This window comes from Schistocerca gregaria, chromosome 2 (assembly GCF_023897955.1).
Source record: "Schistocerca gregaria isolate iqSchGreg1 chromosome 2, iqSchGreg1.2, whole genome shotgun sequence".
In the NCBI taxonomy this organism is placed as follows: Eukaryota; Metazoa; Arthropoda; class Insecta; order Orthoptera; family Acrididae; genus Schistocerca; species Schistocerca gregaria.
In genome coordinates this window covers 67,345,085-67,369,486 of record NC_064921.1, presented here as the reverse complement: position 1 = coordinate 67,369,486, position 24,402 = coordinate 67,345,085, and the positions used below count along the sequence as shown (strand labels likewise).

The following is a 24,402-nucleotide window of genomic DNA, read 5'->3' as shown; positions in this document are numbered from 1 at the left end:
TCATGTAAGGAAAAAATCCAAAATCTATTAATATGTAATTATATCAAAAACAGTATCGTAATTCACAGGACCAGTATCTGGACAGTATTGTTAAGGATAACAAGCAAAAATTGTCAAGATTATTGGTTCCTGGGAAGGATGAAGCACCTACATACATAATTAAGTTTGTACAGAATCATCTGCATGTGAGTCCTACTTGCACTTGGGCAATTTTGTCTTAATTAGCATCACTTATATAGTAGGATCCTGGCTGCATGGTCTATATGCCAAACACTAAATGAAATTAAAAAAATCTGTTCAAATGACAACAGCATCGTGGCTACCACAGGAGACTTCTGTAGAACATCATTGTCCTTCATAGCATATTAATGACTACCAAAGGGAGCATAATTTTATTGACTTACAGATAAAATTAGAAACTGTTGTCATTTTATGTTCAATGCATGTATATATGTTGCATTATTACATACCACAAGAATCTGAGCAAGTGGCTGCAGTAGCAGTAATGTGTGAGGCCTTCTATAAATTATGGTGAAACCAAGAATGAGAGTGCTTGGGTAGAGCATCTCATTCATATGTTTGTTGTCATTCTGTGTTGAAGAAAATAATATTAAGCTAATATTTGTTAGATAATTTCGTGTCATGTACCACTCATAAGCCATGCTAATAGCATGTTGGCCCACTGTTAGAATGCAGTACAAGAGCAGTTCTACACAGCATGGATATGAAAAGTTCTCCGTAGGTTTCTGGAGGTATGTGGCTCCAGTATGCATACTAGTCATGCAATTCACATAAGTTAAGATATGGTGTTTTTTGGGCTTGGAGGTTACAGCCAGTAGCATCCCAGATTTGCTCCATCAGGTTCATGTCAAGGAGAATTGGTACCCAAGACCTCAACATGAGGTAGCTTTATTCTGGCCCTGTCACTTGAACATTATCCTGCTGGAAGATAACATCATATTTGGGGAAGACATCAAGCATGAAGAGATGCACGTGGTTCACAGCAGTGTTCACATAGTCCACAGCTCTCATGGTGGCTTCGAATACCACCAAAAGCTCCATGGAGGCTGAGGCGAATGGCCCCATAGCATAATATTGCCCTTTTCAGCCAGCATCCACGATGTGCTGTTTGGTTCAAATGGCTCTGAGCACCATGTGACTAAACATCTATGGTCATCAGTCCCCTGCACTGTATGTTTTGAGCAGCCACTTTGTAGGACAGTTTATCTAGACATGACTGTCAACCTGATAAAACAAGAAACATGATTCATCTGACGAGGCAACATATTTCTGTTGACCCATAGTCCAGTCTTGTTGATACCATGCTCACTGCAATTGTAATTGAAGATAATTGGGTCAACAATGACTATTAGGGATCTTGTACTGTGGAGCCCCATGTTCAATGACATGCACAAGTTGTGTGATCCAAAACACTTGTTCCTGCATCTGCACTGTACTCTGCATCATATCCACCACAGATTTCCACCTATTCTGCCTTACAGAACTGGCAAGTCTCAGACTTCCACATATACGATGAGTTGTGGATATCCAACACCTTATTGCCAACTTGTGGTTTCACAGTCCTTAAACCACTCTCTATACATGCTCACAACAGTGACACATGAACAACCAACTAGCTTCAAAATTTCTGAGGTGTTTGTTTCCAGGTGCTGAGCAATAAAAATCTGTCCCCTGTGAAAGTTGCATATGTGGATTTCACTATTTGTGGGCCATATGATTTCTAGACTGATCCTCAGATTGTCTCTTCTCCACTTGCATACTTTCCTTGCCATGTCACATACCTGCAACACCACCAGGCAGAATGCAGCCCTGTATTGGGCAGTGGCCATAATGTAATATTTTTGTTCATCAGTGTTTATTTATTGCCTCTTTGCCAATAACAACTTGAATCATAAAATGTTTTTTGAATTCATGTTCAATCTTTGCAATGTTACAAATATTTCTTCTTATGCCATATGATAACTTTAAATCAAGTCAAAACCAGTAAATTGTTTATTTTAGAAAACTAGCTTCCCTTTTATTTGTTATGAGATGGATAATGTCTCTCTAGTAATTGAGGTCCTTTCATCTTCTTTTATTTCAGGAATCCATAAACTCAATAAAAATTATTCAGATGCTAAAGTGATGAAGCAAAATATTCTTGCTCCAGATTCACAAGATGCTTTGAATGCATACTCACCACAGCAACGGAAAGCTTTTGCAGATTCCTTGAATGTAAAAATGACAGCTAAGGCAATGGCTGCAATGAAGAAAGTACTTGCACCATCACCACCAAATCCTCTAAAAGCACCTCCTTCATACCAAAAAGGAGTTCTGCCAAAGTAAATTCACTTTGTGCTTAATATTAAGTACTTAATACTAAGTATAGTATTTCATGTATTTTTTATTATAATACAAGATAACATATTTGCAGCTGTAAATTGCTGCAAAATGAGAGAAACTGTGCTGCGTTTTAAAAATTCTATGAGTTTTCTGTGTCTCATATTTAATTATAATCCATGGCATATCATTCAACATCTCTCAAGGTTCTCAAGATCATTAACTGCACTGGCAAAATGATTAATGTTATATGGCTGACTGGATAGGTGAATCAAGATGCCTACAACTTCAGATGGTTTTCAGCCTCTATTTTGGAACTAATGACCACCATTTTCTCTGTGGTGCAGCAAACACAGTAGTCTTATCTGTCTTACTCACCAGAATTCCACTATGTGGTTCCTTGCCAATTTTTGTAAATTACTCATAAGCCTTGAAGCAATCCATGAAAAGAACAGTCTAGTGGCACTTGGAGCTGTACAGTACAAGAGGGTTTCCACTCAGTATTATTTTGGATTAATATTTTCAGTCATTTTAAATCATCATTATATTTATATGGTGGATGAATTCAAGCAGAAGACAACTTACTTGCCCTTTATTTTCCACTACTGTCTATCATATCTGTTCTCTGAAGGAATTCAGCATATTTGATTCAGTGTTATAGCATTATTTGGGGAAATGGAGGGGATAAGTTATATTCATGGCACAAAATTCATTATACCCATCATTTTTTGTAAAAAAGTAAACATTGTTTTATGTTAAGCAAAAAATAGTGTGTTTAAAAGAATTTAATGATTAAATTATGCCTATAATTTAATCTGATAACAAAAACAATCAATTATTGATAAATTATTTAATTGGATAGATAAAAAATTGACTCATCAAGCAGTGGCAGAACACACTCAATAAAAGACTGTTGTGATTGGCTCCTTCTTCAGGAGGAAGGGTTGAAGGTGAGGGAAGAATTGAGAAGGAAAAGCATTGGAGAGATCTAGGAAAAGGGGGTAGATTTTGGGAAAGTCACCCAGAACTGTTGGTCAGGGGAAACTTACCGTATGGCATGAGAAGGAAAAACTGATTGTTGGGAACAGCATTGGACGAGATTTGAAAACCTGAAAGCTTAAAGATGGAAGACAGGGTAATGTGCAAGACAGAGATTACTACTAAAGCATCATGCATGAGTTAATTAGAATAAGAAGCTAAGTGCATTGTACATAACAGAGGTGGGATGGGGCAGTGAAAAATAGATGGGAAAGACAATGAAAGATGTAGAAAACTAAAATGGAGTGAAGCAAAGCATAGTTACAGTGAAGAAAGGCTGAGATGGAAGAAATTAACATAAATTAAGACCTGATGGGGGATGAGAACCAAGGTCATGTAGTGCTACACTATGTGATCGAAGTATCCAGACACCCCCAAAAACATATGTTTTTCATATTAGGTACCTTGTGCTGCCACCTACTGCCAGGTACTTCATATCAGCGACCTCAGTAGTGAGAGAGCAGAATTTGGCACTCCGTGGACCTCACAGACTGAACATGGTCAGGTGATAGGATGTCACTTGTGTCATATAACTGTATGCAACGTTTCCACACTCCTAAACATCCCTAGGTCCACTGTTTCCAATTATAATAATGAAGTGGAAACGTGAAGGGTCATATACAGCACAAAACGTACAGGCTCATCTCATCTGTTGACTGACAGAGACCGCCGACCGTTGAAGAGAGTCATAATGTGTAATAGCAGTCATCTATAGGCATCTATCCAGACAATCACACAATAATTCCAATCTGCATCAGGATCCACTGCTAGTACTAATGCAGTTAGGCGTGAGGTGAGAAAACTTAGATTTCATTGTCGAGCTGCTGCTCATAAGCCACACATCACGCTGGTAAATGCCAAACAACACATCGCTTGGTGTAAGGAATGTAAACATTGGATGACTGAACAGTGGAAAAATGTTGTGTGCAATGATGAATCATGGTACACAATGTGGCGATCCGATGGCAGGATGTGGTTATGGCAAATGCCCAGTGAGTGTCATCTGCCAGCATGTGTAGTGCCAAAAGTAAAATTTGTATGTGGTGGTGTTATGGTGTAGTCATGTTTTTCAAGGAGCGAGCTTTCACGCCCTATTGTTTTGTGTGGCACTATCACAGCACAAGCCTACACTGATGATTTAAGCGCCTTCTTGCTTTCCACTGTTGAAGAGCAATTCAGGGATGGTGGTTGCATCTTTCAACACGATCGAGCAGTTATTCATAATGCACGACCTGTGCAGGAGTGGTTACATGACAATAACATCCCTGTAATGGACTGCCCTGCACAGAGTCATGATCTGAGTCCTATAGGATGTTTTGGAATGCCAACTTTGTGCCAGGTCTCACCAACTGACATTGATACCTCTCCTCAGTGTAGCATTTCATGAAGAATGGGCTGCCATTCCCCAAGAAACCTTTCAGCACCTGACTGAAGTTATGCCAGTGAGAGTGGAAACTGTCATCAAGGCCTAAGGGTGGCCAACACCATACTGAATTTCGGCATTACCAATGGAGGGCGCCACGAATTTGTAAGTCATTCTCAGCCAAGTGCCCAGATGCTGTTGTTCACATAGTGTAATTCCTACCTGTGGAGTTCTGAGAAACTAGTGTCTGGGGGAAGAATCCAGATTGGGCATGTAGTGAAGCAGGTGCCGAGGTCATGAAGGTCATGTTGTAGAGCATGCTCTGCAACAAGATATTGCAGGTTGTCAGTATATATGCCTTTGCCCATTCATCCAAATTGATAATTTGGTGGTAGTCATGCCGATGTAGAAGGCTGAACAGTGTTTACATAATAGCTGGTATGTGACGTGTCATTTTGCAGTTGGCTCTCCCTTTGATAGTACATGTTTTGCCCATTACAGGGCTATTGTAGGTGGTAGTAGGAGGATGCCTAGGTCAAGGCTTGCAGCACGGATGGTCACAGGGGTAGGGGCCTTAGGATAGAGCGATAGGTGGAGAAGGAGCATAGGATCTGACAAGAATATTGCAGAGATTGGGAAGGTGACTGAAAACTTTTCTAGGTGTGGTGCGAAAAATTTCAGACAGAAGGGATCTCATTTCAGGGCATAATTTTAGGAAGTCATGGCCCTGTTGAAGTAGCTCATTAATGCATTCCAGACCAAGATAATACTAAGTCACCAATGGTGTGCTCCAAAGCTGTTTTGTGGAGGGATCAGCAGTACCAGCATTCAATGTGATGGCCCGAGAAATCTGCTTTTTTTAACTAGGTTGGTGGGTTAATTAGGTACAGTGAAGGCTGAGGTGAGAATGGTGGTGTATTGTTCTAAAGAGTCTGCATCTAAACAAATACATTTGCCTCGATTGCTAAGGCCATAAGGGAGGGAAAATTTGACATTGAAAGGATGGCAACTGTCAAAATGTAAGTATCGTTGAGATTTAGAGTAAGAACATTTGAAATTAATTAGGAGAAGGTATTTTAGTAGGTCACACTCACCATGGTAAAGATGTCATCAATGTAGCTAAACCAAACCAGGGGCTGAAGACTTATGGATCCCAGGAAAGTCCCCTCCAAGCAACCCATGAAAAGGTTGGCATATGAAGGAGCCATTGTGGTTACCATGGCCCTACCCCTGATCTGTTCGTATGTCTGCCTCTCAAAGGTGAAGTAATTTGTTGGTAAGTTTGATTTAGGTGAGTAGCAAGGATGTTACAGGTTCGGAATCAGGTGGGCATTGACTGAGGAAATGTTCAGCAGCACACAGACCACGTACATGGGGGATGTTGATTAGAGGGAGGTGGCATCAATGGCGACAAGCAAGGTGTGTGGTGGAAGTGGGATGAGCATGGATTTCAGATGATCTAGGAAATGGTTGGTATCTTTGATGTAGGAGGGGAGTTTTAATACTATGGCTGGCAGATATACGTTCAGTGGGTGCTTTGAAGCCAGCAACTATAGGGCAGTCAGGATGATTGGGTTTGTGGACCTTAAACTAAACTCCCTCTGAACTGGCCATGAAGACCCAATGGTACTGACTGGCCGCCATGTCATCCTCAGCCCACAGGCATCACTCGATGCGGATATGGAGAGGCATGTGGTAAGCACACCACTCTTCAGGCCGTATGTCAGTTTCTGAGACTGAAGCTGCTACTTCTCAATCAAGTTTGCCTCACAAGGGCTGAGTGAACCCCACTTGACAACAGCGCTCAGCAGATTGGATGGTCATCCATCATATTGCTAGCCCAGCCCGACAGCACTCAACTTTGGTGATCTGATGGGAGCCAGTACTACCACTGCAGCAAGGCCATTGGATTTGTGGATCTTAGGAAGAAAGTAGAAGGTGGAGGTGCATGGTTTGGGTGGGGTGAGAAGTTCTACGGATTGAGATGTCAGTCCTTGTGAGGGGCCTGAGGTTTTAAGGAGAGACTGCAGGTCAGTTTGAATTACACGGATGGGAGCTTGATGGCAGATGCTGTATGTAGAGATGTTAGACAGCTGGCGTAGCCCATCACTAACATACTTATTTTGGTCAAATACTACAGTGGTAGATCTTTTGTCTGCTGGGAGGATAATGATGATGTCATGAGCTTTTAGGGTTTGGGAACGTAGAGCCTGGAGTTCTGTGGAGGACAGGTTAGGATCATGTTGTAGGGACCTGAGGAAGGATTGTGAGGCAATGCTGGATGTGAGGAATTCTTGAAAGGTGAAAGGCTTGTAAGAGATGATTTTGACATAGTGGTGGTAGATCAAGTTGGTATCATGATGTGAACTAATCAAGGCAGGGTTCAATGTCAGGTTTGTCTTTGGAAAAGTTGGGTTGGGTTGCGAAATGGTATTTACAATGGGTATTACGTTTGAAGGAAAGGAGGTCCTTCACCAAAGCAGCATGATCAAATGCAAGTTAAGGGTTGAAAGTGAGGCCCTTAGATAATACAGATAATTCAGGAGGGGTGAGTGTTTTAGATGGGAAGTTAAGGACACTGTACTGTTGTGACTGGTTTTTGGGATTATGGTTCATTCTTGGTATGTAAGGCAGTTGTGAAGGCTGTGGGATGTTAAGGAGGGTGGCCAAGCTCGGGTTGGAGGAGAGGAGTGGTGGTTGATGGTGTGGCTGTTTAGGGAGCTGCAGATGGACATGAAGAGAAATACCACTGTTCAGGCAGTTTAGGAGAAGGTGGGATAGCTTTTTGAGGTGAAGTGTGGCAAGTTGTTGTAGTTTGAAGTTGGGTTTGCTGTTGATACCATTCAAGGAAACATGAGGGGCAGACAATTTTGTAGAAGGAGAGAAGCGTGGTAGAGTGGAAATTTGCTGATGATGCATATAGGTCACAGATTAGCTGGATAAGAAATGAGATTGCTGTATTTGAAGCTGTAAAAGAGCCTGGTGTAGGGTAGAATTGCATCCAGAAATAAGGAGTTTCAGTGTTAGGCCTTTTGGAGTAACTCCAAGGGGCAAGCAGGTTTCAAGAACAGAATGTGGGACCTTAGTTTTGATTGTGCAAAGGCATGTTTCCAAAATTTTTTTTGATATATAATTTTTGATATATAATTTAATTTACTTTTCAACAAAATTTCTGCCAATATTAAGGCACTGACCATACCAAACAAACAACTTATGAATTCCATTCTCACAAAAAATCTGCCACCTGATTTGCAAAAAACTGATGAATCAATGTTTTGACATCATTGTTGCTGTCATGGCACTCATCACTTAAATGTTTTTTCAAGTGCAGAAACTTATAATAATCACACGGTGCTATATCATGGCTATACAGAGGCTGATATAGTTGTTCCCAACCATATTATGTCATTAGATTTTGGATTTGTTGATCCATAACCATCCCTTGCATTGAAATTCAATTGAAAGGGTTGAAAAGAAAAGTAAGTCACCAATGCAGATGGGATTCCAATTTGATTTTACAGGGAGCCCTAGGTGGGATTGGCCCCTAATTTAGCCGTCATTTAACAATAATTTCTTGCCCCCATGCCAAGTACCAAGAAACTGCAAAAAACTGAGGTGGCTCCTGTATATAAGAAAGGCATGAGAATGGGCCCACAGAATTGCAGACCAATATCCTTAATGTCAGTTTGCTGCAGTTTTCTAAGCAGGTTCAATTTTTTTGAAAAAGAAAAGCTTCTGTCTATAAATCAGCATGGATTTAGAAAGTATTACTCATGCAAAACTCACACCAATTTCTTGTGAAACATTAATGGAGACCAACAGGCAGATTTCATATTTCTAGATTTCCAAAAATCATTTGACCCACTAGCAGACTGTTAATGATGGTCCAGGAAAATGAAAAAGGTCAGACATGTGAGTGACTCAGTGACTTTTAAGTAAGTAGTCTTGAATGTTGAGTGTTCATGAGAGACATAGGTAACATCAGGACTACACTGGGGAAGTGTGATAGGACCAATCTTGTTCTCTACACACTTAAAGAATCTGACGGACAGAGTGAGCAGCAATCTGTGACTGGTTTTCTCAATGATGCTATTGTGTATAGGAAAGTGTCAACTTGAGTGACTGTAAGAGGATGTAGGATGACTTGGACAGAATTTTTATTTGGTGTGATAATTGGTAGTTTTCTCTAAATCTAAAAAAAATATGTAAGTTAATGGAGGAAAAACTCTTCTGTAATGTTCGAATATTGTATTATATGTGTGATGCTTGATACAGTCATGCTGATTAAATACGAGGGCTATCCACAAAGTACATTACGTTTTGGAATTAAAAATAAATAAAGTATTGGAATTTTTTTATATACAGATGAAAGCCACACTTAAATACAACTTTTCTACATAGTTGCCATTTAAATTAAGGCACTTATCGTAGCGATGGACAAGCTTGGAAATTCCTTCGTCGTAAAATTCGGGTGCCTGCGCCTTCAACCACGTGGTTACCTCTTCTTGAAGCTGTGCGTCGTCATCAAAACGCTGCGTAGCCAACCACTTCTTCATTGCTGGGAGTAAGTGGAAGTCGCTCGGTGCCAGGTCGGGACTGTACGGCAGATGAGGAAACAACTCCCACTTAAAAGATTCGAGAACTTCACGAGTGAATCAGCAAGATCTTTGAGCACAACTTTCCCCTGCGCTTGTTTTGTATTGCTCTTCTGACGTTGTGCAGAGTTTGGCAATACCTTTGAGAGTTTATTGTAGTGCCTCTTTCCAGGAAATCGACAAAAATCAACCTTTTCTGTCCCAAAAGACAGTCGCCACATGGTTGAAGGTGCAGGGGGCCGAATTTTATGATGAAGGAATTTCCGAGCACGTCCATCACTACGATAAGTGCCTTAATTTAAATGGCAACTATGTAGAAAAGTAGTATTTAAGTGTGGCTTTCATCTGCATATAATAAAAATAATTTGAATACTTTATTTATTTTTAATTCCAAAACGTAATGTACTTTGTGGATAGCCCTCGTATATAAGAATAACATTACAAAGTGACATGAAATGGAATGAACATGTAAGGTCTGTTGTAAGGGAGGTGAATGACTGACTTCGGTTTATTGGGAGAACCTTAGGAGTGTGTATCTTAACTATAAAGGAAACAGTATACAGAACATTTTTCTGACCAGTTCTTGATTTCTGATGGAGTGTTTGGGATCCTCACCGGGATGAATTGAAGGAAGACAATGGGCATGCTGCTAGATTTGTTTCAAGATTTGATCAAGATGCAAGTATTATGAAAATGCTGTGTGAACTGACATGGGAGTCCCAAGGAAGAAGAAGTTCTTTTCACAAAAGATTACTGAGAAAGTTTAGAAAACCAGCATATGCCACAGACTGTAGAACGATTTTCCTGTCAGCAACATACATCTTGTGTAAGGATCACAAAGACAAGGTAACAGAAATCTGGGCTCATAGGGAAGCATTTAGATGTTTTTCCCTTGCTCCATTTGCAGGTGGACAAAGTACCTATGGCATGTAGTGTAGTGTGGCTTATGGAGTATGTATGTAGATACAGATGTAGATAAAGACGAGCATTGTCATGAAGCAAAAGAAGGCCTTTTAGTGAGTTTGGCATGCTTTGTTTTGGATTGCTTGATACAATTTAGTCACTGTTACACGATTTTTCTCAGAATTTACTGTTTCTCAGAGGCAAAATTTCACAAGCAACACTCCTTGTTTGTTTCAAAATGCTGTGCACATGATTTTTTCAGGGTGAAATTGTTTTCTTGGGCTTCACTTGCCAGCATAACCTTAGATGCCCATGTTTGGTGTTCAATGAAAATTTGGGTGTACCAAGCTAAGAAATTAAGTCTAGACTGTTCTGATGAAGCCTTCAACAAGAATTACCCTCTAGCTGAATACCAGGGCATATGAGAATACATGAAAGTGCATTAACAGATTAGCCACAGAGGTCTGCAAGATACATACAGAAGTTGCCCTCGCACTCATAGAGCCACAAATGAGAAGATTGGTGGTTGAAAACATAGTATGAGGTTGATATCTGTAAGAACAATCACCCTGTCACTCTTAATATGCCTACAAATAATGAATTGCCCTTTAACTTACGACAACATTTTTTTATGGCAGGGCCACTCCAGAATACAATGCTTTCAGTGTATGCTTAGCTGTTGACTACATTTTCATGGAAGAATTTTGTCTGATAATGAGGAAACAATCTATAATTTTAATGTAAACTTGTTCTTTCATCATGTTTGATTCCATGGGAATGATTCTTCCCCACAACTGAGAAGTAATCCAGGACAGAAAGAAGGTCAGCATCAGTCATAATATTATTTGTCTTTTTATTGCAGATCTAGATTTCAGCTAATAGTGCAGCTATCATCAGTGGATCATAGGCAGTCATGTAGGCTAAAAGAATTATAACAACACGTTTTTTCAATATAACTGACACTAAGTCTATATGACTACCCATAACACACTGATGACATCTATACTATTAGCTGAAATCTAGATCTGCAGTAAAAAGACAGAGGATATTATGACCAGTGCTGACCTTTTTCTGTCTTGAACTTTTCCATTATTTTGGCTGTTGATATTAAAAGTGCTATGTGCATTCTAAATTTTTTTGTGAATATCTCCTAACTTCATTCTTAAATTATTAGAGAATAATGCTTAATTTCTTAATTCTGTTTTCCCAGCTGAGTGTTTCCATTTACTCTTGCTTGCTATTACTGTGTATTACTGAAATTAATACTTTTAAATCTTGTTACTGTGGCCTTTTATTTGTTTGTATCTAGTCACTAGCGACTGCACATTTGTAGCATAGTCCAAACAAAAAGTAGTTAGAAAGAAGTCATGAAATCTTATTTTGAGTACTTTACTTCAATATGGAATGCAGTAGAAATACATCATTAAGGAAGCTGACCAGATCTTTTGGTGGGAGTAAAAGAAAGTTATAAATATGGGAACAGAAAAGATCACACTATATTATGAATCTGGAGAGATACAGAATGTGGGAAAGGATTTGGTAGTCACACTATGTCAACGAGCAAGATTCTAATGAATCACTGAAACTTGATGACTGTTTCAGAACCTGAAGATATTTTTTAATAGAGCAACTTGAAATGTACCTGGAAAATATCTGAATGTACTGTTCCAAAAAGCAGCTTGACAACAGTGAATACACTGCTCCAAAAAGTAGCACATAAAACCATAAGAAAAACATAATTTGTGTCAGTCCTTCCTCATTGGTTGAAAATATTTATTACCTTGACAAGATGCAAAAACAAATTTTAGAACATGAGCTGTACAACTGAACATGTTAAATCAGGAACCACACAAGCACTACAGAATTCACTATTAAGGTACATATTATTGATGTTGAAGGCATTGATAAAACTCCATGATATTGACATGCAATAACCAAATGCTTCAATGGAGAAATAAAAGACAAACCACAAATGAAACATTATCTGGAAGCTGTGGAATATCACATGTACAATGCCAAAACAAGAACTCTTATATCACACCAAGGAAACTGGTGTTGTATAACAGTGACGAAAACAAACATAGAGGATTTTGCTAAATAAATAAAAGAAATCCTTGTGTGAGCATTAAATATTCAAAATCTTTTGCACTCCATTGGCTGTCTGGTACTGCAACCATTCTGAAACACAAGGAGTACAACTTTGGTTCTACCGTTTTTCCCCAACATTTGAGGCTTTAATGAAATAAATTGGTTACACATGTATCATTCAAAGTATTATCCATCATTGGCCACTACTTTCATCCATCTTTTGGGCAGTGTATGAATCCTACATTGAAAAACTTGTTTAACTTTTGGAGCGATCTCATTTGCGACTTCTTCAAGAGATTGGAAGTGTTGGTCAGCCAGGCTGTGCGCCATTGATCTCAACAGGTGACAGTCAGAGGGAGTAATGTCTGGATAATGCAGCGGATAGGTTGGGACTTCCCGTTTTAAGGTTTCCAAGTACGTTTTAACCTCTTTTTCAATGTGAGGTCGAGCATTGTCACGCTGCAAAATCACTTTATCTTGCCTCTCGCTGTACTGCGTCCATATGTCTTTTAACGCTGTGCTCAGATACATTAATTGCATTCAATAATGAGCACCTGTGATTGTTTCACTTGGTTTTAACACCTCATGGTACACAATGCCAAGCTGGTCACACTAAATGCAGAGCCATGAATATTCAGTTTGGCCATCGACGTGGAAGCATGGCCGGGTTATCCCCATGATCTTTTGCACTTAGCATTATTGTAATGAACACATTTTTCATCCCCAGTCACAGTGTGGATCAGAAATCACTCCTCTTTTTGCTTCTGAAGCAACTGCTTACAAACACATAAATGCCGTTCAACATCTCTTGGTTTCAGCTCACATGGAACCCAAGTTCCTTCTTTCTGAATCGTGCCCACAGTCTTGAGACGTTTTGAAATGGGTTGCTGTATCACTCCCACTAATCATGCCAATTCTTCTTGAATTTGACGAGAGTCTTCACTCAGAAATTTCTCCAATTCTGCATCTTCAAAAACATTCTTTCTTCCACCATTATGTCAATTTACAACGTTAAAATCCCCATTTTTGAAGCATTGAAACCACTCATGACATGTTCTTTCACTGAAGGCGTCCTTACCATATGTACTTAAGAGCATTTCATGAGACTAAGCTGCTGTTTTCTTCATATTGAAGCAAAACAGTGACACCTCCTGCAAATGACGAGCATTAGGCTCGAAAACTGAGATTTTCAATCAAGAACAACTTTATGATGCAGACACAAATCCAACTAATGTTTGAATCAGGTTATGTTGACCGAGGTCCAAGCTAACTGCCTGATGTCTACAATCTGTTTCTTTCAATCGCTACTTACCATTGTCGCCAGCTATTAGCAAATGCCGGAAGCAAAGCTGTACACCTTGTATTTAAAAAAGAAAGCTTTATTATTTGCAAACTAATGATTATTTAGTAACACATTTCACACTTTCAGGACTTCATCAGATTAAGTAGTATTCTGCAAATGAGCATTCATCAAAACAAGTGATGCAGGGTGTATTTAAGGCCCATGCCTTATTTCACATGGTTTGGCAAATGGTTATCTGCAGACTACTACATAATCTGACGATGCCCCAAAAGGGTGAAATGTGTTATTAAATAATCGTTGTTTTGCAACCAAGGGTGTTTTCTTTTTGAAAAATTAAATATTTTGACCTAGATGAATAGTAAAATGCTATTCCAGTTAAAAAATAAGACAATAGGACAATAAATAGCTTCCAACAGTCTGTATTACTGGTTTGAGGTGCACTAGTTTCCATTTGTGCTCTCCAAACACAAACTACAAAAATGAAAGGCTTTAGCAATGAGCAAAACTGATCATGGTGCAAAAGCACACTTTCTATACAAGAATATCTGCAACAATTTGTAGCAGTTTAAATAAAAATCATCAGTACATGAATTATCATATTTATTTACAAATAAAATACATAAATTTTATGAATATGATGCTGTTCTGCATTTAAATATTGTCTCATTGGATCAATAATTCTGTTAGCATACTTGTCCAAGTATATTAAATGAACTGTGGCAGTTAGTTCTTCCTTTCCAATGCTGAAGAGTACCAACTGAAAGTTCAATAAGTTTTATTAGTTCACAGGAGATATCAGAATTATGCCACTTGATCTATTAATTGGTTGCAAAAAAGTGTGCTGTGTTAAGGAAACACTCAAAATTTTAATGAAAAGAAATATGTAAAATTAAGACTTAGGAAAATCCCAAAACACTCAGACTCCTAGAACACAAATTATACCACTGCTAAAATTGAACAATAAACAGTTATAGTTTCTTCTCAGAAGCATATAAGGAAACTACTAATCTAAAAAAAAGTACACGAAACTAGGTACTGCTGCTATTGGGTGAACCTCTCTGCTCTATGATTGGAACATGGTGGGAAGGATTCAGATGCCATAGGCTGTGAAACAGTCACCGAGATGAAATACATCATGTTGGTGGTGTGCTCAGCGGTGGAGTGGTCCAGCTGTTTCTTCATGCGAACAGAGAGCTTGTTGGTTGTTATGTCCACGTAGAATACAGCACAGTGGTTGCAGCTAAGCTTGAAGATCACATGACTGGTTTCACAGATAGCCCTGTTTTTGATGGGAGAAGTGACTTGTGACCGTACTGGAGCAGGTGGTGGTGGAAGGATGTATTGGACAGGTCCTGCATCTAGATCTGTTACAGGAATAAGAGCCATGAGGCAAGGGGTTTGGAGCAGAAGTTGTGTTGAGATGGACGAGGATATTGTCTAGGCTCTGTGGGCAGCGGAATACTGCAGTGGGGGGTGGGAAGGAGAGTGGGTAGTGGGTAGAACATTTCTCATTTCTGGGCAAAATGAGAGGCAGTCAAAATCCTGACAGAGAATGTGATTCAGTTGCTCCAATCCTGGGTGGTAATGAGTTATGCTCCTCTGTGGCCATGCCGTCGGACTTGGTGGGTGACTGAAGGGATTAGGCACAGGAGATATGTTCCTGTGCAAGATTTGGAAGATAATTATGGTCTACAAAAGCCTCAGTGAGTCCCTCGGTATATTTCCAGAGGGTCAGCTAGTCACTATAGATGTGATGGCCACAGTTGTCTAGGATGTATGGAAGGGTCTTCTTGGTATGGAATGGGTATCAGCTGTCGTAGTGGAAGTATTGCTGGTGATTGGTAGGTAGGTTTGATACGGACTATTATTTGGGCAGAGGTACTGATGTATCCATCTTTGAGGGTGAGGTCAACATTGAGGAAGGTTTCTTGTTGGCTTAAGTAGGACCAGGTGAAGTGAATGGGGGAGAAGGGGTTCTGGAGGGATGTGGATAGGAAGTCCTCACAATAGATCCAGCTCACAAGGATGTCATCAGTGAGTGTGATCTAGGTGAGCGATTTGGGATTCTGGGTGTTTAGGAAGGATTCCTCTATATGGCCCATGAATAGGTTGGCATAGGATGGTAACATATGGGTGCCCATTGCAATACCCTGGATTTGTTTATAGGTAATGCCTTCAAAGGAGAAGTAATTTTGGGCGAGGATATAGTTGTTCAAGGCAATTAGGAAGAATGTTGTTGGTTTGGAAAGATAGTGTTCAATCACGGTAAGGCTACAGGCATTAGGGATGTTAGCGTAAAGGGAGGTGGCCCTAATAGTGACGAGCAGGGTGCCATGTGGTAAAGGAGTTGGTACTGTGGTAAGTCAGTAGAGGAAATGGTTGGAATTTTTTATATGGGAGATTAAGTTGTAGGTAATAGGCTGGAGGTGTTGGTCTTTGAGAGCAGAGATTCTCTCAGTGGGGGCACAGCAACAGGCCATAACGGGACGTACCGTGTGGTTGGATTTATGGGTTTTAGGAAGCATGTAAGGTAGAACTGCAGGGAGTGGTAGGGGTGAGGAGGGAGATAGTTTCTGGGAAGAGGTTCTGAGATGGGCCCAAGGATTTGAGGAGAGGCTTCTGGATTTCCAGAATGGGGTCATTTTGACAGGGTTTGTACATAGATGAATCTGATGGCTGGGGAGTCCTTCTGCCAGGTAATCCTTCCGGTTCAAAACAACAGTGGCGGCACATTTGTCAGCAGGTAGGTATAAGGTTGGGATCAGTTTTTAGGTGGCAGATTGTGGTTCTTTCTGTGAATGAAAGGTTAGTTTGCATGTTGAGAGATTTGAGGAATGATGGTGAGGCAAGGTTCAAGGTTAAGAAATTCTGGAAAGTTAACAAGAAGTGATTTGGGGGCAGTGGTGGTGGAACACAGTTAGATGGTTGAGTGAACTGAGTCAGGAAGGGTACAACATTGGTCTTTTGTTGAGTGTGATTGGTAGAGTTGTTGGTGAAAAAATGTTTTTACTGTATGGACAGGAAGAAGGAGAAAATGCCTCAACAAGTTGTGCTTGATTGAATTTGGGAGTGAGGCAAAACGTGAGGCCTTTCCTGCTCCCATTCCAGTACTACACAGCCCTCTGTGTCTCCAATACACCCTCACTTTGTTTACTTCTCTCCATTTCTGCTACCGCCACCCCCACCCTCCTCCACCACCCTCTGTGTAAAATCACAACTGCACCTAGCCCTGCTCTCTCTCCACCTCACCACTCTATGCTCCCACAAGAAGCTCTTTACTCTCCCCCCCCCCCTTCTATCCTGCTATTCCTTCCCATTACCACACCAACCTCCTCCTTACTCCCACCATCCAGTTACATCTCCCACCAAGCACTGCTGCTTACTGTGTCGGCCTCAGTAGCCGGAGACTCTGCTCATGTGTGTCAGTGTATGTTCACAGGTTGTCTATTTTTTTGAAGGCCTTGTTGGCCAAAAGCTCAATTTTTTACAGTTTTTTAGTTGTGCCTATCTGCAACTCATCATTTGTGCTATATGGTGAGTAGCAACTATCCTTTTCATAATACTGTTACTTTCTAGCCTGCATTTTTCATAGTTTGATTTTGCTTGAAGCTTCTCTTCCATCCTGTAACCCAATGCTTTTTTATTTTGTTACTATTTTCTGATGCATTACTCTACTCAGTGTTCATCATTTTTTCTCTTTTTTCCTATGTTTCTCTTGTTAACTTGAAAAACTCACTGCACACTCTACTTATGAGCAACCATCTTGGTTGCACACATCAAATGTCTACAAGATCATGCTGATTGTTGGTGCAGCGTCTCATACCCCATATTACTCCTGCAAATAACGTTAACTCTATACCTTCAAACTGATCACTCTTCCTGCATCACTCTTGCATATTTCCATGTTTCATTTCCTGTACCTTTCCTGTGCCAACCGAGCTTGTATATCATCCTACCAATCTCTCCCCAACCCACCAGTCCTCCTGTCTATTCCAGTTCACACCTACTGACTTCACCTAATCTAGTTACATCTGCCACCATCCTTCTTCAAACTTATCCTTCCAAAGATGTGCAACCCATATTACAATCTTTTTGTTCATTCTTTCTTTGATATCATTGTGTTTTCCTGCCAATCTTAGTTGGTTTTTGCCTTTCACTATCAGCCTATTCTCTCAGATTTCTTCTCTTACCTCAACCATTTCATTCATTTTGTGAATTTTCCATGTGTTTGGGTGTATTTTTTACTTCTTTTTCTGACATAATTCTACATGATTTATGTATTTTTGTATGCTTTTATCCACCACCATGAATCCTTGCTCCTTCCATCTGCATCAATTCAGATAAATTTCCTTATCCCTATCCAGAACTCAGTCCGACATACAATGTTGCTTGGCTCATGGAATCCCCACAAGTGGTCTTACCATCAAATTACACATCTCCAGCTGCCACTCTTCCTTCCACAATGACTTCCATCTGTTTAGATTCCACCAGTCCTTAACCCGTACCAACACAGTTCTGTAAAACCATATCAATCAGGCCAAAACCTGTTTGCAGTACCTTGTCTCCATCTGCAAAATTCTCCTGCTAAGCAGTCCCAAAATCCTGGATCCAGTATCAAACTCTTCCCTTCCAGGAACTAGAGCAACTTGCACAATGCCATCTCTAAAGACTCTCAACCCTGTTCACTTCCTACTCCCAATTTGGACTACTACTATCTGCCACCTCTACAACAACTTCCAAACATATTTCATGTCCCCTCACATCTGACAAACGCTGTCTCAAAGACTTACTGCATTTATCCCACCATCAAAAACTCCCTCCCACCACCATTCAGAAGCTAGAATGTGAATAGACGCAAAACACACTCATAAACCTTTCCTCTAAAAGTCTTAGCCCTGCAGAAGCATCAGCCCTTTTCACAGGATTCCCCTAATAGTTCATCTATAGGTTGACATAGGATGGTGCCATGCAGGTGCCCAGAGCCGTACGCAGGATTTGTTTGTAGGTAAATGCCTTCAGAGGAGAAGCAATTTTTGGTGAGAATATAGTTGGTCATGGTGACTGGGAATGACGTTGCTGGTTTGAAATTTGTTGGGCATTGGGAAAGGTAGTGTTCAATAGTGGTAAGGCATGGTCATTAGGGATGTTAGTGTAAAGGCAGTTGACATCAAAAGTGATGGGTAGGGCACCATGTGGTAAGGGAACAGGAATTGTGGAGAGTTTGTGGAGGAAATGGTCAGAATCTTTTCTATAGGAGGGTAGTTTGTGAGTAATAGACTGAATGATCTATGAGAGCATTGATTATCTCAGTGTGGGCACAGTAATGTAACACAAGGGGGTGTTATATGTGGTTGGGTTTATGGACTTTGGGAAGCATGTAGAAGGCAGGAGTGCAGGGAGAGATGGGGTTGAAGAGAGAAGCCTCATATTTTGCCCCACTCCCAAATTCAGTCATGCAGGACTTGTTAAAGACCTTCTCTCCTTCTCTTGGTTCATACAGTAGAGAAATGTTTTTGCCAACAACCCTACAAATCAGACTCAACCAAAGAGCAATGTTGAATTCTGCCTCACTCAGTTCACTTCTTCATCCAACCTTGATACACACCCACTGCCCCCAAACCATCGGTTGTTAACTTTCTGGAATTTCTTAACCTCAAACCTTGCCTCACCCTTGTTCTCCAAATCTCTCAACATGCAAACCAATGTTACATCTGCAGAAAGAACCACAATCAACCATCTATAATCTGATCCAAAACTTATAATATTACCTGCTGATAAAGGCTTCAGCACTGTTGTTTTGAAATGCAAGTATTACCTGGCAGAAGGACTCCTCAGCTGTCAGATTCATCTACATACAAATCCTGTCAAAGTGACCCCATACCAGAAATTGAGCAGGCTCTCCAATCTCTCCTCAAATCCTTAGCATCATCCCAGAACCTTTCCCCAGACTCCATCTCTCTCCTCAACCCTACCACCTTCTCCATTCTGGTCATGAGCATCACCTATCTGCCAGGTCTACCTGTGAAACCAGTCATATGATCAACAAACTAAGCTGCAACCACTGTGCTGCATTCCATATGTGTATGACAACCAACAAGCTGTCTGTCCACATGAATGGCCACTGACAGGCTGTGGTCAATAAACAGGTGGACCACTTCATTGCTGAGCGTGCTAATCAACACAATATTCTTCATTTCAGTGATTGCTTGGATCCTCCCCATCAAACCTGCTTTTCTGAATTACACAAGTGGTAACTCTCCCTGCAATATATCCTTTGTTACCATAACCCTCCTGGCGTCAGTCTTCGTTAGCCATTGTCTTTACCCATCTAATCCTATGCCCTGTTCTTCCCTTACACCCCCACTCTTTTTACTTCTCTCCTTCTCTGCTACCCCCAACCCCACCGTCCTCCACCACCCACTGTGTGAAATTACGACTGCACCTAGTCCTAACCTCTCACTACCTCATCGCTGAATGCTCCCACAAGCAGCTGTTTACTGTCCGCCATTCCTACCCTGCTATCCCTTTCCCTCCCCACCCCAGCCTCCTCCTTACACCCCCCACCCAGTTGCCTCTCCCATCATACACTGCTGCTTGCAGTCTAGCCACAGCAGCCAGAGACAGTTGTCATGTGTGTGTATGTGAGTTGCATTTATGTGGGTGTGTGCATGTATTTGGTGATATCACATTTTTTTGAACTCACATGCAGAAAAAAATCTGTTGCAGCACAGGAACAATAATATGAAATGAAAGCTTCAGGAATCCTGCTAAACAAAGAGAGTGGTTTACTTTTCCCCACAAGTATTCACTAAGGCAGAGATTCTTGTTGTAGGAACTTTCTGTTTTGTGCTGTAGCCATATACTTCATTCTTGCAGCTGAATTAACTTTTTCTTCTGACAAAGTTAGAAATTTCCAATAAATAAAAACTTTGAACTCTCTTCATTTCCTTAATCTCACTAGCCCTTTTCCTTCAACCCTCTTCCTTCCCCTTCAACTCTTGCCATTTGGCTGCAAATATTGGTATGTTCTCCTGCCACCGATTGCTATGTAGAGTTTTTTGTCCATCCAGCTACATTACACACTTTCCACATTAGTTACTTTAGTCTTTCAAGTGTGCTTTAATTCATTTGGCAGGTGTCAGTTGCATGTGCCTCCTATGTTTCATCCAACAGGGAAAAGCTACATGACTTTACACTAAAAGCTTCCATGTATTAGATAATGTTTTGTCTGAAGTAGTTTGAAGAAAATCCTAACAGTTCTTCTGATGGTTTCCAGCTGTCTGCAACCAGTTGAGTCACTGCATAACAGCTTTTGTTTAGATATAAATGGTTAGACTTCAGTCAAATTAGTTCTCAAAGGCTTCTTTTCCTCTGTGTATAAACATGATGGTTGCCAATTGCCTCTCAAACAAAGCTAAAATTGTTTAAACTTTTAGTACACTGTATTTAGTATGGGTCAGCAACACAGCTTAATAGTAATACAGTGTGATTAGTGGTATGCTGGACTTGTTTAATTGAGAGTCATGCTTTATATAAGTAATTCTTAATAACAACCATTTATTGATGTCTTTGGACAATTTTAAGAGATATTAGGCAAGGAAAGAGACTTCAGTTAATAATAGGCAGGGCAGGAGGCTGCAGTTACAATAGACATGATTCAAGAATTCTTGTGTAGTAGGTTTCTTTGCATGATTCTCATGTGATATGCTTTCACACAAAAATGATTAGGGTGTTACATAAGAGAGTCTTTACAAAATAAAAAGTTTTGTATGCTGCATGCTGTTGAATACTACAGTACTGCTGTACCAGGAATTATATCTGGTAAATGTTACTCAAAATCCATTGTAGAAAGCTGAAAATAATTACAGAAAATCACTGCTACAATGTGTACATAAAGAACTCAATTTGTGAATAATATAGAGACAATAAAACCAAACAGACTAATACACTAAACTCACTTGCAGAGAGACAGAGAGAAAACAAGTCAGATTTTTTTAATGTCAGCAGCACGAGCAGTTAATGAATGTTTGTAGCGTCTGTAATTTAGTACCACTGTTGACCAAAGAATCCACCAACATCATAGCTGAATTATGTTATAGATAATTGTGTGGATCCCTGTGAACAGAAAGGGCTGTTATTTGATTACACAACCAAGTTTATGGCAGTCATTCACAGTCAAGAAAAGGGAAATAAGAGCAGGCACAGAAAAAACTTTTTTTAGGCAGGTAACGGTCCTCCTTTCTAGCAAATTGTAATTAGGAAAGCATTCAGTGTAAATGTCTTAGCTGCAAAAGGAGATATGCTAAAATTTAGTTGTAATATGTGAATTATATTTTTTGACTTATCACTGTTACAGAGAATTCATACAGACTCCATATATTCTGCTAGGATATTTCTTCTGTTAGCATAACTAGCAAATACTTTTGAGGGAGAGCATGTTACAGCTAAAGTTCTAAGTGACTACTCTTCCTCACCTCTTCTGTTTTCACACATATTTTCCTGACTTCCTATTATAGCAACTAAAAGAGAAATCTCCCACAAAAGAGAAAGATTCAGTATACAAGTTGATGTTACTATTGACCATGGCGCAGTTTATTAATCATGTGACCATTTCTTTGTCCTTTAATTTAGTTTTTAAATTTGAATGCATTGTTATACAGTATTCTTAATTCTGTGTGTCATTTATAAACAGTATAAACTGTGGGTCGTTCATATATTGTCTTTTTGAGTTTCTGCTTCATATTAAAATATTGTACAGGTACCTGCTATCACGACAGGAGCAGCAGCAAAAGGAAGAATGTGATCGCCAGTTAAGAGACCCAGATTGTCCACCAGGATATGTTCGTCTTCCAGATATGGAAAGGAGGGAAACCTTAAGTATATTAAGGAAATGTAAGATCTAGTGAATTATTTTCTCTTTTTACTTTCAAACATCTCTCTCTCTCTCTCTCTCTCTCTCTCTCTCTCTCTCTCTCTCTCTCTCTCTCTCTCTCTCTCTCTCTCTCTCTCTGTGTGTGTGTGTGTGTGTGTGTGTGTGTGTGTGTGTGTGTGTGTGTGTGTGCGAGCACGTGTGTGCGCAGGTTGGTGGTAGTGGTGCTGCTGTGAGGGATAAATCTCAAAGTCATAGTGCAGTGCATAAGCTTTTATCTACCTCCTTCTTCTTCTGTACTTTCTTTTAGTAAGTAGTAGTAGTATGGTATTCTGCTGTACAGCATGTCTTATCATGGGTTAAGCCTTTTACACGTTTGTCTGTTAATAGCTAGTCTTTTCATTTCTGAATATTTGTCTCCTTTGATATTGTCCAGCATTTGATATCTTCTTTTTCCTCTTCCCCTTTTTCCCTTCACCATTCCATCTATTCCTTCCTTCAATAAACAGTCCCTCCTCAAACAATGTTGTCCAATCCATTTTCGTTTTCTCTTTCTGATGACTTTCCGTATGTTTAGTTCTTCTCCAACTGTTCTTAATACTTCTTAATACTTGGTCTTCCCATTTCCCTTTTTTCATTCTTCTCCATATCCACATCTCTAGTCCCTCCAATCTTCTTTCATCTTCCTTCCTCAGTGCCCAGGCCTTCTCAGCATGCAGTGCAATGCTCCAGATGTAACATTTGGCAAGTCATTTCCTCAGATTTCTGTTGGGTGCTCCACAAAGTAATTCCTGTTTCCTCCTGAATCCTTCTTTTGTTATTGCAATACTTTTCCTTAATCTTCATTCCATATTCTTCTAATTTTGTATTTAGATAATCTAACATTGTTCCATCTCTCTTGCACACTCTACCATCACAACCATGTCATCTGCAAATCTTATACTCTCCACTCTCCTTCCATCAAAACTTTCATTAATAATTTCCTCCAGATAGATATTGAACAGAGTTGGTGATAAACAACAACATTGTCTTACACCTCTTTCCAGTTCAATTTCTTCACTCATCACACCTCCTATTCTTACACTTGTACTCTGGTTCAAATATAAATTTCTTATTAGCCGTCTATCCCTCCAGTCATTTCCATGTTTCCTTAGGATTGCCGTCAATTTGTTACATCTGACACAGTCGAAAGCCTTCTCAAGATCAATGAACACAACATACACTTTCCTTTTCTTCTCTGTGTACCCCTCCCCTATCACTCTCAGTAGCCCAATGGTATCTAGTTCCCATTCCTTGCCTGAAACAAAATTGTTATTTTATTACACAATTCAGCTTTCCATATAGACTTTTGCCGCGTCCTCAGCAAGACTTTGGCTGCATGCGATATCAGGCTCACACTTTTTGCTGTTCTTTTCCTTTTCTATAGCTATTAAGATACTTTCTGTAAAGTGCTTTGGCCATTTTCCTGTCATCTATATTTGATTACACAGTTAAATTAACTCCATTTCCCCTTCTTTCTCCAATGACTTTAACAGTTCCACAGGAATCTCACCAATTCCCATTGCCTTTCCATTTTTCATCCCCTTCATTGATTCTTCAATCTTGTTAGTTAGTATTGCATTTCCTTTGTCATCATCAGCAACTTTATGTTCTTCTTCCATCCCAAGGTCTTATTCACTTGGTCGGCTGACTGCAGCATATAGCTGTTCTATATATTCTTCCCATCTTCTCATTATTTCTTGGGGTTCACTCACCATTTTAGCGTCTGCTGCCTCTGCTTCCTTTAGTCCATTGTTGTTTCTCTTTTCCCTAAATGTAAAATCCATTGCTTCTTTGTACATCAAATCATATTTTCCTTCTTTCTGTAATTTTTCTATCTTGTCACACTTTTCTGTCTGCCATT

At 39.9% G+C, this 24,402-nt stretch overlaps 2 protein-coding genes across 2 annotated transcripts in view; both read left to right on the top strand.

Annotated features, from left to right (window-relative positions):
* The window catches only part of LOC126336333 (uncharacterized), a 257,872-nt gene extending 255,527 nt beyond the window's left edge, over window positions 1–2,345 (top strand). Inside the window, exon 11 of the mRNA XM_049999896.1 lies at window positions 2,105–2,345. Within this exon, the coding sequence (XP_049855853.1) occupies window positions 2,105–2,146 (42 nt within the window). The 3' untranslated portion in view covers window positions 2,147–2,345. The remainder of the gene's footprint in view (window positions 1–2,104) is intronic.
* LOC126335640 (enkurin domain-containing protein 1) overlaps window positions 2,146–24,402 on the top strand; it is a 41,082-nt gene continuing 18,825 nt past the window's right edge. Inside the window, exons 1-2 of the mRNA XM_049999097.1 lie at window positions 2,146–2,342; window positions 22,389–22,522. Of these exons, the coding sequence (XP_049855054.1) occupies window positions 2,146–2,342; window positions 22,389–22,522 (331 nt within the window). The remainder of the gene's footprint in view (window positions 2,343–22,388; window positions 22,523–24,402) is intronic.